We start from the raw sequence: 17,401 nt of genomic DNA on the forward strand, positions 1-17,401 counted from the left end.
TTGATTTGGTTCTGGGACTTCTTAGTGCCAGCGATATGGGCTTGTACCACAGTATTCCAATGTATTTTCCTTTTAGAAGTCTGTTCTTAGCAAGTCTCCCTAGTTTAAGACAGAAAAGAAAATCCCATTAAATGTAATACCCCATGCTATATATATGATATTGTAACTGTAGCTAATGTCTTACTCTCATAAAATTAGCTGTTACTGTTTATATTTAAGGATATAGTGATGGCTCTTATTTTTGATAACTAAGGGATAAAAGAAATTAATTCCCACTACAGAATACAATTTACCTTTAAAGTATAGGAAAATTTTATTGGAGGAAAGTTAAGTTGATTATGTATTCCTTAGTTGTTATATTTTGTTTTAAAACATATTAGTCAACATAAAATTCAAGACAAAATTAATTTAAAAATTAAAAACAGAAAATCTCTGACATTTTAGAAGCTATGTGGAAATATAAACTTTCAGGAACATAAAAGATCACCTAACAATTCCTTTATTTTCTAGAGAAATAAACCGAGAACTAAGAGAAAATGATTTGGTTAAAATCACATAATTATTGCTTATCAAAAATTGAATTTCTTTTTATGGCTACTAGCAATCACCTTTACAGCATGATACAATATTTCATGCTGCAATTCAAGAGGCATCTAATAGTTACTATGAAATATTTATCCATATAACCATATTAAGTAACAAAATGCCATATAAGATTTTATGCAATGATACATTAATAAGATGCCAAAATTAAATATACATCACTATTTATGTAGTAAAGTCTTATATATTTTTATATTCCCAAAGCTGTATCTGTAAATTGATGGCCAACAAAACTAGGATTTTGGTCACATCTAAAATGGAGCACTTAAAGAAAGCTGACAAAATACTAATTTTGCATGAGGGCCGCAGCTATTTCTATGGGACATTTTCTGAATTACAAAGTCTACGGCCAGACTTCAGTTCAAAACTCATGGGGTATGACACCTTTGACCAGTTTACTGAGGAAAGAAGAAGCTCAATTCTAACTGAGACCTTACGCAGGTTCTCAGTAGATGAGTCCTCTGTCACCTGGAACAAAACCAAACAGTCATTTAAACAGACTGGAGAGTATGGAGAAAAACGGAAGAGCTCTATTTTAAATTCCTTTAGCAATATGAAGAAATTTTCCATTGTGCCAAAGACTCCATTAGTCACAGAAGGAGATTATGATGAACCCCAAGAAAGGAGACTGTCCCTGGCTCCAGATTCTGAACAGGGAGAGGCAGTCCTGCCTCGCAGCAACGTTATCCCCACCGGCCCCACATTTCCAGGCAGAAGAAGACAGTCTGTTTTGGACCTCATGACATACACACCCACCCAGGGCTTTAGCAACATTCAGAGGACAAGGACTTCCATTCGAAAGATCTCCTTAGCCCCTCAGATAAGCTTAAATGAAGAGGACATATATTCAAGACGGCTGTCTGAAGACAGTGCATTGAACATCACTGAAGAAATTAATGAAGAAGATTTAAAGGTATGTACTCTCCACGTCTTAAGGTGTGCTCATCATCATAACTCTATAATTTTAGTGAATTTTGATGCATATTACATGTTCCATGGCATTCTGTTGCAGTCTCTGGGTCAAGGGTGCAAAGTCCATTATCTATGTAAGCAACTTCAAATTGTAATTGAAATATCACATTCCTCCAAAAGTGGTGAACCAAACAAGGGCTTAGTACTGAGTTCCTTTACTAGGCCCATAATATGGTGTTTGTTATTATAAATTAATAATTGTCTGCATTAGTGGTTATCTAGAACAAAATGGAGTAAAGTATATTATATAAGCAAATAGTTGCATTTGTGTAGACATCAAGAAGTGTTTCTAAACATGTATGGCCTTGATAAGGGTTGCAAATTCCTGGTTTCTTGACAAGAATAATTAACATTCATGTCTGAACTTAGTTAATATGCCCTTTCCAATATTTCAGATTTGTTTTATGTGTTATGTTTTGGAATGTTTTTTTCTTTTAAAGAACATATGCGAAGCTTAACATATATACACCAATACTCAGACTGAAAGACTGTCACTGTATGTTAAGGAGCAAAATGACTTTTCTTAAAATAGAGAGCAATGCAAAACAGGGGAGCTATTGTTTACTAAGCAATGCTTGTGCCTTAGATGGATTTAAAAATGGAGTCCTAGAAGATGAACACGTTTAGTGGTGCCAGTCTTTGATAGGAAGTTACCTTTTGGTCAATCACAAATCATTTCCTATCTCTAGGTCAGAGTTCACTGTGTTGTCAAATTAAAGGATAAGTAATTCCCCCCAAATATACACTCAGTATTTCTATAATCTTAAAATGATTTGCTAAAAGATAATTCATTGTAGGATTTAATATCCTTCTAAGTGAAACACCCAAATTGAAGTCTATAAATTTTTGTCACTCTGCATTGTAACGAGTGATTTCTTTGACTAATTATATTACCAGGTCAACAGTTACTTCAACTTCAGGCAGCCTGCGTTATCCCCTTCCCTGTGATGGAAGGTCATGTCCTTGCCCCTATTTGCAGAAAAAGAAAATAAAGTTCTGAGAAATTCAGCAACAGATACCCATTCAAGCATCCTAGGATGTTGCTTGTAGGCCTTGAATGCAAATAAAGGTCAATCCTGTTCCACAATCTAATTTCTAATCAGTGAACCTTCCTCTAGGTTAACAGGACTCCTTTGTAAGTCTAATGCCACTTGTGAACTTCATGGATTTGTATGAGGAGTAACCCCATCTTTTCCCTTTAGAATATATGAGGAATCTTTTTTTCCCACATTTTAAAAATCTGTCTTCCAGAAAAAAAAAAGGCTTCTAGAAAAATATATTTAGGGTTAGAATTTTGTAACTGAAGTTATAACTAAAAAAATCCATAATGCCTAAGGAATATGTAAACATAAACCAACTTTTCTTTTAAAAAATAAATGATATAATAGCTAGCAAGTTCCAAACTACACTTGACCATGGATCACCAAAACAACTTAAATCAAGGTAAGTTTGGGAACTTCAGTCTGATGGCACCAACCATCTGACAAGACTTGTTGTGCTAGGAAGTATTTAAATGCTAACGCTATTCTACAAGATCACTGTGTTTCTTAGTTTTCAAAACTAGCCATGAGTGTTTTTTTGTTGTTGTTGTTTTGGTTTTGGTTTTTCAAGACAGTGTCTTTCTGTAGCTTTGGAGCCTGTCCTGGAACTAGCTCTTGTAGACCAGGCTGGCCTCAAACTCACTGAGATCCACTCGCCTCCTGAGTGCTGGGATTAAAGGCGGGTACCACCACCACCCAGCAAGTGTTCCTTTATTTCTCTGAATTAAAAATAAGGCCTCAGCAGTGGGATGGAATAAGTTTGTTTCAAAATCATGCTTCTTTTCTCAGGAGTGTTTTTTTGACGATATGGTGAAGATCCCCCCAGTGACAACATGGAACACATACCTCCGCTATTTTACTCTCCATAAAAGCTTGCTTATAGTGCTGATTTGGTGCGTGCTTGTTTTTCTGGTTGAGGTAAGCATGTTTGCTTGTGAACTGTTACTGTGACTTTAAATCAAGGATTACATTTGTATGGGTGGGTTTATACATGTAAATACTTGTTAATCTATCAATGGTAGCTGCCTGGATAGGTCATGTTTTCTGAAAGCTAATGGTAGCTGGAGAGATGGTCCAGTGGGTAAGGGCTCTGGCTGTTTCTCCAGAGGACCAGGTTGGATTCCCAGCACCCGCAAGTGATTCACAATCGTGTATAACTCCAGTTCCAGGGAATCTGTTGCTCTTGTGTGGCCTCTGTGAGTACCACATATATGTCGTGCATAGACAGATATACAGGCAAAATACATATACACAAAAAAGTAAATTTAAAATTTTGTTTAAAAATTCACAATTAGAATTGCTATTGATATTTTAGTATTTCAGGCATAACATAAAATATACTTAAATACAAATACTGTATATGAAGAATTGTCATAAAATAAATTTTATTTGGCATATTTAATATATTCAACATATTTGAAGGTTCATACACATTGCAAAAAGGTTACTATAGCAAAGATAATAACACAACTGTCATCTCAAATAACTTTTTGTTTTTTGTGATAAGAGCCACTAAAATTCACACAACTAGCATTTTTCCCAAGTTCAGTATAGTTTTATTACCTATAATCCTCATTTTATTCATTATATCTTAATATATTTAGTTTTTAAGATCTGAAGGCTCAGACTATCCAGGAGTATTAATTGAAATTGAATGAATTGAAATTAAGCAATGAAAATTCTAGATATTAGTCTAATTATTAGTTAAACAGGTGGTGACTCATGGTGGTGATTCTTGTTCATCGGTAGCACCTTTGTCTCGGGCAGCTTCCATTGAGGGAGAGGCTTGGGTGCCTTCCACAATGACATAATGCCTTGATTGTATGTTGACCTGCTACACAAGTATACAATATTGTTCCTTCACTCTGTTACTTTTCCTGTTGCTATCATAAAACACCCAGTTAAGGAAAGGAGAATTAATTTTGGCTTACATTTGAGAGATATATTCCTGGAGCCTGGGAAAGTATAACATCAGGGGAGTAGGGCGATGCTCATATTGCATGCACACTCTGAAAGCAAATAAAAGGTTCAAGAATCTAAAGATTCCATAGCCTTCTTTAATTGTGCAGTAGCTTGAGACCAAATATTCAGATACATGGGCCTAAGGGTCATTTTAAATCCAAACCATCAACATTCACCTAAGATAAAAAGTCATCTTGTCATTGGTCAAGAAATTAACTATTGAAGAGAAGGCAAATGCCATGTAACTACCCTTTGTTCACTGAACTGTCATTATTACTAAAAGAAAGAAAGAAAAAGGAAAAGAAGGGAAGAAGAAAAGAGGGAGGGAAGGATGGAAGGAGGGAGGGAGGGAGGGAGGGAATTAGGGAGAGAGGGAGGGAGGGGAAGGGAGAAAAGGAAGGAAAGGGAAAGGAAAAAAAGTCATGTTGGGCAAAATTCAGTCATGTCCTCTTGGGGGCAGGAAATAATCTAATGGCATGATCTTTTTCCAATATCTTATAGACATTGACCAATTGAGTAACTTTCAAAGTGTTGAATAACAAGAAGAGCAGTAATAGAAATATAATAATTATAAAATGATGTGTATGCTTATATAGCTAAACAACTTATATGCTGATGTCTACAATTGTGTTTCTTTCAATCAAAATTTACATAGATTTTCCTTTAGACTAAACTTTTTCTTAGTATCAATCTGTGCATTTCTTTTGACTATTAGAATGTTTCCTGGTACATTCCATTATGGGACAGGTGCCAGTCCGCAATGATAGTTTAGTTTTTATAAGCACTGAGAGATCCTTATGTTTAATGAAAATAGCCACAGAAACATCAAGATACATATCCTCCTCCATCAAAGTGAGTTACCTAATTTAAACCTTAATAAAGGTTGTATATCCATTTATATTTATGATTTTATAGCATTCATTTAATGTGTTTTGTTTTTGTAATATGAAATAAATTTAGCAGTTCATCCTGTCTTTTCCTGTTTCTTCATAATTGCTAAACTAGAAAAAACCCTGAATATTTAATTTGCTAACATTTTTCAGTCATATGTCATCTTGGAAAAGTGTACATTTTATACATTTCCTCTAAAAACTATGTCTTTTATAAGTTCTTATTAATACTAAACAAATAGACTAAAATTTCCATTGTGCTACTCTTTCTAGTGGCCCTTCTTGACAGTGTATCCGGGACTAGAAAGGGAAAATGTAAACAGTGGATTAAGGGATGTTTCCTGTTTCCTTTACAATAACCTAAGGGTGTTTTGAGTGCAGCATCTGAAGATCCTGGTCACTGTTTTGTCTTACAGCCTTTAAGCCTACATCAGAGAACTGCTCTTTCTTTAGTTTGTTAATTAGGAGTTCATGAGTGGCTTTGTTTCAGTAATAAGATAGAGACAGGTGTTTCTATAATACTACCTTTCCTGTTCAATAATGGTAGTCTTCTCAGGGCATCTTATTTTTTTGTGGATGTTTAGGGCATTATTTGTCATACAAAATGCATGAAAATCTATGAATTAAAATATACTGCATTCCATGTAATAAGGCATCATGTTTAACCTCCTCAGTTTACTAATGGAAAATGACTATTATTTAGTTTGTTGCTGCTATAACTTAATCATCTAGGAGTGTCTCTCTTTGAAAATTCACATGAACGTTACAGCCTTGAAGCGTTCTAGAGTGAAATGATAGAGTTACTCTGTTGTTTCTTTCAACCTCAAAACTTTTTCCTAAAGGCCTCCTACCAAGTCTTCAAAATGCTTTTACTATTGTCAGTAGAAACAGTTTGGATTGATGAATTCACCTGACAGCCGGGAAATAACTTTACATTAGGATCTAGACCCACTCTTTAGAAGGGTTGTCTACTGTCCCATTCAGCGATGTGTCTCCCGGGATCTGTTTCTCTTCAGAGTGTGGGCAGTGCTTTTCTTCTAGTTGGAACATAGAAGGAGTGTAATAATTGAGTGTCTCAGTGCATGTGGCTTATCTAGAGTCTTGAGTATTTGTCTGAAGACAGAGGAGGACATTTGTATAAGAGCAAAGATTTTTCAAAAGACCACATTTTTGCTGGATTTTTTGTTGTTCTACATTTACTTGAGTCTCAAGAAAACAAAATTTTTCTTTTTTCTACTAAGTCCTTTCTTAACATGACGATTAAAATAATGCCATTCAATTTTCATTATTAAAACTAGTAAGATAAAATAAAATAAAATTTATTATTTAAGTAGCTGAGTCTTAACTTACCCCGATAGTGTCATTTAAAACAATTACTGTAGCTGCTGACTCCAGAAGTGCAAAGCCAAGACACTGATAGTGTGTGCACTGTGATGTTGGCCGTGTTGAATTTAGAAATGAGTGTGGGAAGCACAGATAAAGATATAGAAAAAAAATCAACTGTGGATTGTTCCATTCCAGGTGGCTGCTTCTTTATTTGTGTTGTGGTTGCTTAAAAAGTGAGTATTCCACACATTATTGTGGATTTTGTTTTATTTCCATTTGGGGATTCTAAAGTATTTCTACACCTGCTATGTTTAATTGTACCTACACATTCCTTCAAATTATGAGAAGAGAAAGACAAGTTACAGTCATTCTTCAGTTTCTGAGAGATGGATTCCAGGATAAAGATACTAAATTCTGCACTCAAGCCCCATATGTAGAATTGCATACTATGTGCATGTATCCCATGCATGTCACCACATCTACTTTAACATAGCTCTAGGTTTATATGATGCCTAGTATAGCGTAAATTGTATGCAAGTGTTTGTTATAGCACACTGATGACAAGGAAAATAAATACATACCTGCTCAGTAAAGATACATTTTAAGAGCCTTTTTCTCATTCCACTAGTAACTAAATCCATGGATGCTCAGGAGATCCATAAAATTTCCTGAAGTTGTTCAAGTTGAAAGCTATTTAGTGCCTTCAGCTCTTCACTTATCTTTTAAAAATTAGTTGTTTTCTGTTTCCATGAAACATAATAAAATACATAAAGGAACATTTTATATTTAATAGTTTCTACTAAGTATTTGCTCAAATCAGTATCAACTGCATCTATTTCCATTATCAGAAAACTTAAAACTTTTTGGTAAGACAAAAATTATAAACCTACAGGCATAGTCTCTTTTAAGTCCATAATTCATCCTTTATACTTTTATTATGATTCAATTACAAATTTGGTTGTAAAATAATAACCATTATTTTTTTGTTTTACAGCAAACCTACTCATGATGGAACAAATACTACTATGGCTACAAATAACACCTATCTTGTGATTGTCACCCATACCAGCTTCTTTTACATTTTTTACATTTATGTGGGAGTGGCTGACACTTTGCTTGCCTTGGGCCTCTTCAGAGGTTTGCCCCTGGTGCATACACTAATCAAAGCAGCAAGAATTTTACACCAGAAAATGTTACATTCTATTCTTCACGCACCAATGTCTACCTTGAGCACACTAAAAGCAGGTAATGTGGATTGTGTGTCTACAGTAGAACTCCCTGCACACTTGCTGTCTAACAGCAGCACGGGCTTGAGCACAGGCCTCTGCCCCTTCCTCTGCTGCCTCCTTTCACGTTTCTCAGATATTGTAGGCAGTGAGACCTATGGTGACTGGTATTTCTGTATCACCCCAATAGGGTAACTCATTTTGTCATAATGTGATTGACACAGTAGCCTCAGTAGAAGCGCCTCATTTGGATAACTTGGCCTTTTTTGTTTCACATACTTGATCTAACTTTTCCCCAGGCATTATATTCTTCTCTATAATATTGTTCCCAGGAGAAAGAAATTTGAAGTTGTCATGCAAAATAGAAAATTCTACTATGAAAAGTATCTTTGATGGGGAAAATAACTGTTTTAGGAGACTCTTCAAAACGGTCATATGAATGTATAAAAAGACATTAGGGGCAGGGGAAGATTTTAAATATATTTTGAGACAGCTGTAGTACATGATATTTGGTAACAAGCCTTTTGACACCATTGTAATTACAGTCACAGAAAGTAAGAGAATTGGGACGAAGAACCAAATGTTTGAAAATCTGTGGTAATAAGCATCTTTGAAAATGGGTTGCATTGATTCCCCTATGGATAAGCTCATATTTAAAGACTGTGAAGAGAATGAGTCTCCTACCTGCCCTGATGGCAGTAACCAGAGATCACTCTATAAGGTCCTAAGCCAGGGAAAGCCTGGCACATAAATGTGAATAGGATTTCATTCTTGCCCCAAAGGTACTCACAAGCAAGGAGAGATGTCAGGTATGGCATAGAAATTACACTAAATATAGAGAATTGAGACTTCTTAGCTTGGTCTGTTTTTAAAAACCTCATAATGAAAACACACAGTTCTTAGGTGACCAAAGTTCAGTGTTGGTGTACTAGAAAGATAATGAAATTTTCTCTGAACCTTATATCTCACCAAAGGTTTGACTCATTCACATATGCTCATGACCATCCTCTTTTGTTCTAAGAATTTTAGAAATAAAGGGAATTGCCAATTCACTTGATCTGGTAGGTTTGCTTCTATAGAATTCTGAGAATCCTTTGGTAAGGTTTTCTCCAATTTCTAGCATACTAAAACATGGGCCATGAATCAGAGTGGAAAGGACACAAACATTTGAGGTTTAGTTTGGCCATGTGTAAATGGTTATTATTGCTGCTCACAGCCTATGTGAAATAAACGTTAGCTTCTTTTTGTCCTTTGCTTCTGTGGAATGTTGCTCGCCAAGGAAGTGCACTTTTCCCTGTTGCTCCCCTAATATCCACTCACAGTGCACTCCAGCCTTCTCTGTTTCACCTGCTGGTGCTGGCACACAGTCTCCTCTTCTCATTTGTCTTCCCAAAATTCCATCTGGTTTTAGTTAATTCCTAATCACCTTTGTGTTGTTTGTGTTCCTCCTTATTCACCCTCCTAACTTGCTAGCTAAAATAGCAAGTTGATCTTAGAACATCTCCCTTTGGCCTGCTCTCATTTTTTGTCGTTGCTATACATAAAAATTTTGTTTTTCATTAAAAATGCTATTAGATTCATGGTTTATAATTCTCCTTCTGTTACCTAGTTATTCTGTTATACTTGGCAACAACCACTTGGAATTTCTCCTAGATGTGCTATTCAAAATTGCACATTGACTTTGTTTTTCCTTGATCTTAATTTTCTCTTACTCTTTGTCTTTCTTATGCTACTTTTATCCACCTTGTCACACTCAAAGGACTTCGTGCCCATATAGATACATAATATAGGTTCTCGGCAAAGTGTGGTTATACTGGATAGAATATTACTGGTTGAAATAAAATTTCAAATACAAGTATCATCTGATGATACCCTTTTACCAGAGCAAGTTTTCAGTTTCTAAATCATAATTATAAATGTCATGGGGTGTACATTCATTCTCTGAGTTATTTATGGAAGGATAGACCACTCTTTTTAATGAATATGTTAACTAATATAATCATATATCTACATAAGGAGTTTTGCATTGGTCTTGGGTCATTTAAAATAAACATGGAATAGTTCTATCCACCTCAAAAAGTCTATTATGTTGGAAAAGAGAAAGGCATAGGTGCACACACAAGCAACTGTGATATATAGCACATATGTAGTCTCTGTAACTCCAGCGTGCAGAGAATGAAAGCAAGAGATTGCTTCCAGATGCAGCAAATACCAAATCTATCTTGCAGACAGGACATTTGAGTTGAACCAGGAAAGAGGTATGAAATAGACAGGAGGAGATGAGGAGAAAGGGTTTTAGACAGAAGGAAAGAACACAAGGTGAAGCAGAAAGGTAGGAAAGTGTAGACTGTCTAGAGAATAGACACACTACTGAAAGAGTATTTGAACAGAGGAACCTAGGTTAGTTAAGGACAAATTAAGGGAAAGTATTAAATATTTTAAATATTAAGGAATTTTGGACTTCATCCTGCTGCTAATAGTGAATGATAAGGTTAGCTATTACAATGTTGTCATATTGTTACGTTACATTTTATCAAGTTGTTTGTTTAGCTCCTTTTTAGACAATGAATTCCTCAAGGACAAGGAGAGTGAGTTAATTACCTCTGTTATCTCTGTACCCAGCTTTGTTCAAGGCATGTAGTAGACATGGAATTTTTTAGTTCATTGAGGCAACAGATAATCAAGACTTTGATGTGTGAGTCTGAAATTTAGTATACAGGTTGAAGCTTAGACGGTCAGTGAAGAAGATAGATAAAATAAAAAAGTGAATCTCATCTGGGATGTACTAAAGGAGACAGCTGTGGATTCTGGAGAGTTGCATCTGGAGGACATAGACTTCAGATGGAAGGGTGTGTGTGCCCTGTGTCTTGGAAATGAACGTAAAGAGAGGATGAGAACACATCCGTTAAAGAACCTTGAAACTCAGAGCAGCAGAAGTGCTGTTTCAGTGGTAGGATGACCAACCATACCTAACCCTAATTATAAAACAACCTGATTAAAGACATTGGTTTGAGCTGACTCGTAGAGGACTCGTGTTTTATAAAAGGTCAACGTAGGAGACAGTAACTTGAATACATAATTAGAATTTTGAGCAATGCTAATATTTGCTAAGTCCTTGATTTTACGATTAGATGATAATTCTTATTCTAAACTTTTGCTGTAGATCAAATTTAATATGAAATACATTGGTGTCCTTTTAAAAGTAATTACTTCTTTGAAAATTTTTATTTGTATCACAGGTGGGATTATTAACAGATTCTCCAAAGATATAGCAATTTTGGATGACTTCTTGCCTCTTACAATATTTGACTTCATCCAGGTTTGTACAGAATAACCATTATGAAGGGTTTTTTTTAATTTGCCGTAAAGTTTTCTCAATAGTTTCAAAACGAAGCAAGTACGTTTTTGCTTATTTTTCCTATAATAGTTGAAGTCCTGGTTAATGATTTAAGTTTTATGGAGAACAGTCTTCAAAAGTCAGAACTTTAACCAGCTCTTTGAGTAGTTGGGTCTATTTATTCCTGGCAGACCTTCCTTTAGATGTAAGACTATCTAGCTGGATTGAATTGAAAAGCTCAAAAGAAAATCTCCCACCAATCATTGGCCATAAAATCTGTTTGATACATCCTCCATTTCCTAGGTCCCACACTGAAATAGATGGAGTCTCTGGATAGACTCCACTCCACTCCAGCCTTACTCATGAGCAATACAAATTAGGTAGTGTCTTCACAAAATGAGACTTAACGTAGGGAAAAAAGATGGCTTGTTGAAAGCATGAAGGAAAAGAAATGTTCAGACTCTGTAAGGGCGTGCCCTCAGTGACTAGACCTCCCATATAGCTGTGCTGTGAGACTGACTCTCCAGTCAGTTAATGAAAGTCACCTTGAGCCACAGTACTCCAAGGTCACAGGACCTAGGGCAGTTGTAAGCTGATACCCTTACCTGCCGATCCAGACACAGCCTCTGAGCTCTCTGAAGACTTCCTGATGCTTCAAGAGCAAATGTGCTTGAAGACATAGTTGGAACGCAACACTGCCGTTTTGGGGATGACTCATTCTTATATCTTGTCCCCTTCTTTTCTCTCCAAAATAATACTATATTGAAAGAACTTGAATAAAAATATAGGAACTCCCACCCTCGTGTGTATACACAAGCAACATCAGCACACACAGAGAAACCAGCTTTGGTTTACCTCCTCTGAAATGATCGACATAATGAAATACACTGTTCTAGGTGAACTGTGGTTTGGATTTCCTTCATTGCTGTGTTTAAAGATATAACTTAGCAGTAACAGCACCTGTTGGAATTTTTTAACCCATGTTTTGATTCAGGTGCTCAAAAGTGTGATTTTGTGTGTCTTTAACAATGGCCATTAGTTTCACATTCCAGGAAAGTAAACCATAGGTGCATAATATGAGTATACTAATAAAATACAACATAGTGCAGCATAACATAATTAGATACTCACTGGACTGGGACATATATCTGAGTCTGTATGTTAAAGTATTAAAAATGGTACTGAGTGATAAATATTTCCTTATTTTGATGGTCTACTGAGTATCTTCTGTCAATTTAAAGTTCACCTTAGAAATCTGGGAGACATAATTTTCAGATATTTATCTTACAAACTGAAGATTTTACATTTGTTATGACTTTCAAGTCCCATGCAGTTTGAACAGTTTTAGCTCAAGTCATAGAGCTGCTAGGGCTTTGTGAAGCAGCAGACAAGTGAAAGGTTTCCATAAATCCACCCTCAGCATTCCCCAACAGGGCACTAGCTAGTAATCCCATGGGAACCAGTGAAGAATCGGCTTACTCACTAGCTTAGGGAAGTTACAGTAGGTTGGTTTTAAAATGATGGTTTATGGTTCGCATATTCAAATTAGCTATTGTGAAATGAATATTAGGAGACGTCTAACTTTTAAAAATAATGTGGGCTTGATATCATGTAGACTGTCATCTGATAAATACATACAAGTATTGCAAACAGCATTCTAATTATTTTGGGAGATAATATAGAGAGATGCCTGTGTTGGTAGTCAAAACTCATTTTGACAGAATGGATAGAAAAATAATGCTTAATTTCCTCCAATTAAATAATTGGAATATCTCCAGTTATTACAATACTAGTAAGTGAGTTTTGAAAAGGGAGTAAACCATTTTAAAAACTGTTTCCATGAAACCAGGAGAAACTGCCTTTGAGATAGCCTTGTCTGGGAAAATGCCCTATTCCTTCTTCAGAATGGAACAGGTAAAGGAACATGTGTAGATATGTTACCAGTACACCACTTCATAAAGGGAAATCTTCACTCACCGCCATGCTTTCTTTGACCCCACAGTTGCTGTTCATTGTGGTTGGAGCTATAACAGTCGTTTCGATTTTAGAGCCCTACATCTTCCTGGCAACCGTGCCTGGGTTATTGGCCTTTATCTTACTGAGGGCATATTTTCTTCATACCGCCCAGCAACTCAAACAACTGGAATCTGAAGGTACAGCATGGAATGGATGTGCAGGGCTCCGTGGACTTAAGGCAGCCACAGGAGCATTTGTGATTCACCACCATTATCCTGCTTTCAAAAAAAAAAAAAAAAAAAAGAGAAAGTGTTCTGCTTTTCATCTCTAATATATAACGGTGGCATGTGTGGGAGTCGGCTGGGGGTAGTGTGTGTGGGAGTGGGCTGGGGTAGTGTGTGTGGGAGTGGGGTGTGGTAGTGTGTGTGGAGTGGGGTGTGGTAGTGTGTGTAGGAGTGGGCTGGGGTAGTGTGTGTGGAGTGGGGTGTGGTAGTGTTTGTGGGAGTGGGCTGGGGTAGTGTGTGTGGAGTGGGGTGTGGTAGTGTGTGTGGGAGTGGGCTGGGGTAGTGTGTGTGGAGTGGGGTGTGGTAGTGTGTGTGGGAGTGGGCTGGGGTAGTGTGTGTGGGAGTGGGTGGAAGTGGGCTGGGGTAGTGTGTGTGGAGTGGGGTGTGGTAGTGTGTGTGGGAGTGGGCTGGGGTAGTGTGTGTGGGAGTGGGCTGGGGTAGTGTGTGTGGGAGTGGGCTGGGGTAGTGTGGCGGGGGGAATGGGCTGGGGTAGTGTGTGGGGGAGTGGGATGGGATAGTGTGAGGGGGAATGCTTGCTCATGCAGGTGTCTGTGGAAACCAAAGACTCATGTCAAGAAATCTTTGTCAGTTGCTTTCTGTACTAAGTTGTCACCCATGGTTAGCAGGTAAAAGGGAAGGATCATGCATTACAAATGTAAGCTCTGGTCTCAGGGTGAGAGCCCCTCTAACCAGTGATGTTTATGGTGTTGTTTCTCCTAAGTTGATCTTTGTCAGAAACATGGTAGTGTGAGATTTTATTCTGTATTAAAAGGCTCATGTTATCTCCTATGGGATATTCACAGGCAGGAGTCCAATTTTCACCCACCTTGTTACCAGCTTAAAAGGACTGTGGACACTCCGTGCCTTTGGACGCCAGCCTTACTTTGAGACTCTGTTCCACAAAGCTCTAAATTTACACACTGCCAACTGGTTTCTGTATCTGTCAACCTTACGCTGGTTCCAAATGAGAATAGACATGATTTTTGTCCTCTTCTTCTGTGTTGTTACCTTCGTTTCCATTTTAACAACAGGTACTGTGTACTCATTGACGAATGTTAACAAAAGATTGCTGAGCATTTAAGTAACAATTTCTGTCAATAAAATGCCATATTTTTATATTAAAACTTTAGATGCTATAAAATAGACTTTTGGGGCTTATCAACCAATACAAGCAATTTCTTTGCATTTCTGTTGTTTTGTTTCCAAATAATTTATTTGGTTTAAATGTTTATATGGGGGCTGGAGAGATGGCTCAGAGGTTAAAAGCATTGCCTGCTCTTCCAAAGGTCCTGAGTTCAATTCCCAGCAACCACATGGTGGCTCACAACCATCTGTAGTGTGGTCTGGTGCCCTCTTCTGGCCTGCAGGCATACACACAGACAGGATGTTGTATACATAATAAATAAATAAATATTAAAAAATTAAAAAAAATATTTATATGGTACTTTCCCTAGTTCCTCTGTTTTAAAAATGATGAGATGCTGATTCAGATAGCATAAATGTGATTGACAGGAAAAATCTTTTCATAGTAATGTTGGCAGGACTTCCGAATTAATAGATTTCTTTATGAAAAAATTATCTGGATGGAGGAAGAGGAATGTTCAGGTGTGCCCATGCACACACACACACACACACGCACACATACACTTCTCCTTTCACCCTTCCTGTCAAGTTTCTTCTTTTAACAACTACTTTTTTGTAAAATTTTTTGTCCTATATGAATTTTGAATGAATAAAAATTACCACAGAAGTAAAATAATGTAGATAAAAGTGCATTATTTTTCAAATACAAAGCTTCTGAAATTTAACATTTCAAGCAATAAGAGACATAAAGTATGTGACATAATGTATGTCACACTAAGAAAACAAAAATCTGTACTGATAAATGAGCACCTCTATTTTAAGGTGTTGGATTTCTGAAACAAAATGCTGTATGTTTTATATATAGCATTTTATTGTATATAAAGCATTGCGTATTATTATATGTATGACAGAAGTTCAGAGTGAATGCCACACCAATGCCAGATTTACAACATTATTTTATTTTAAGAACAGAATTATTCAACTCCAAAAGAAGCACTTTTTGACATGTTTTCATGTGGCTTCAGAGTGGGTGTCACACTTGGGTAACTGGAGGGACAAGAACAGGCACTGGAGAGTCAGGCATAGGTATGCTTCTGATTTCGAATGGATGCTGGCTTGTCTTCACTTCCTTCTGTGGACACTTGTTCTCTCTTGTCTTTCTCTCTCTCTCCCCCTCCCCTTCCTTCTTTTCTTTCTTTGTCTCCTTTTCCCTCACTCCTTCTCTCCCCCTCCCTCAACCCTCAGAATTAGTTGTCTTCAACTAATTTATAAGGATCACACCCCAGGATGGCTTCTTCATTCTGCCTCCTGAATTAACAGTAGAGATTCTCTGTCTAATTATAAAGACCTAAACAGGACAGAAAGCCAATTCCTTTTGGTTTTGGGCACCCCTGCAGACACACAGCTGCTATGAGGATGGCCAACTTTCGCATCCCTTGCTTTCTCCATGCATCACTGGGCAATGAAATTATGAGAAGAGTGGAAATGGGCAGGCATGCCTGTGACTCTTCAGCAGTGCAGAAGAGTAACATAAAATGACTTTGGGGGGACAGAGTATTGATTACTTTTATATAAACTAAAGGGAATCAAATATGACTAAATTATATGAATTAAAACTTCTTAACAATTCAAGCCAATACATCACATGCTTTATCAGAATAGGTAAGATTATGGCTGAGTCTTGGTTTACCAAGGTCAGTAATGAAAACATTTAACTATCAGCCTTGTTCAGCACCTCTACCTGTATGAGAAGCACAGCCCAAGAGCTTGGTCTCAACTGACATTAATTTATTTTAACTCAGAGACACCAATCAACTTCTCTAATTCTCTAATTACAGACACACAGTAATACCTCTCCCATAGTACTGTGTGATCATTTTTGCAAAACAGCATAATCTTGTCTGTAATAAATTGCCAGTAACTATTGCATTGCTTTTTGTTTTAACCATTTACCTTATTTTTCTTTTTAGCCTTCAAAACAAGAAACATATAGGGGCCCTGGGTGAACTTTTAACAATTTTCAATACATTATTTGATGTAAGGAAAGCAGTTGTGGTAGACCTAAATTGGAGAAAATGTAGACATGAAAATTTTCAGAAATAATAGTATGACTTGTTCATCTCTGTGTTTAACCTTGTGATAGTTATTTGGTAGTTGATTCAAACACTATCGCTTGCTATATGATAACCTGAATTAATAATAATTTATAAACATCTATCCTGGAAATTTTTATGGTCATAATTCTGAATTTTTTCCAAATTTTAATTAGTTGTCATTCCTAATCCTGAAAGAAATTTACTCTAAAATATGTTAGCACTCTCCTTTTCAAGCATGTTAGTCTTTTTTCTGTTTTTTTATATTGTAATAGGCAAACATCTTTCTTGAGGAATGGCTGGCATTAGTTTTCTCACTGCCCAATGACACACAGTCTGCTTTCTTCTGGGCACCTCTGATGAGCAGAAACAGAATCCTGCAAAGGTGCTGAGCCTGTCTACCCCTGCCTGTGTTATTCAGATGTATGCATCCCTCCTTTGGCTTTTTGTAAAGGAGCTCATTTTAAACCAGCCCCCCCCCCTTTTTTCTGGCATTCAGTCTAGTATTTTTTTCATTGTTACATATAGAATAATAGTAGAAGAGACAAATGTGTTGTCTACCCAATCCCAGCATTACTTTCAGGAGCTAATCAGCATTTAAAAGTGCAACAATTTATGAATACTCAGTC

At 36.7% G+C, this 17,401-nt stretch overlaps 1 protein-coding gene across 1 annotated transcript in view; it reads left to right on the plus strand.

Annotated features, from left to right (window-relative positions):
• Nucleotides 1-17,401, plus strand: part of Cftr (CF transmembrane conductance regulator) — a 131,408-nt gene that overhangs the window by 84,984 nt on the left and 29,023 nt on the right. The window contains exons 15-21 of the mRNA XM_048449006.3: nucleotides 808-1,516; nucleotides 3,405-3,533; nucleotides 6,989-7,026; nucleotides 7,788-8,038; nucleotides 11,259-11,338; nucleotides 13,359-13,509; nucleotides 14,400-14,627. Of these exons, the coding sequence (XP_048304963.3) occupies nucleotides 808-1,516; nucleotides 3,405-3,533; nucleotides 6,989-7,026; nucleotides 7,788-8,038; nucleotides 11,259-11,338; nucleotides 13,359-13,509; nucleotides 14,400-14,627 (1,586 nt within the window). The remainder of the gene's footprint in view (nucleotides 1-807; nucleotides 1,517-3,404; nucleotides 3,534-6,988; nucleotides 7,027-7,787; nucleotides 8,039-11,258; nucleotides 11,339-13,358; nucleotides 13,510-14,399; nucleotides 14,628-17,401) is intronic.

Source organism: Myodes glareolus, chromosome 25 (genome assembly GCF_982192425.1).
Source record: "Myodes glareolus chromosome 25, mMyoGla1.1, whole genome shotgun sequence".
In the NCBI taxonomy this organism is placed as follows: domain Eukaryota; kingdom Metazoa; phylum Chordata; class Mammalia; order Rodentia; family Cricetidae; genus Myodes; species Myodes glareolus.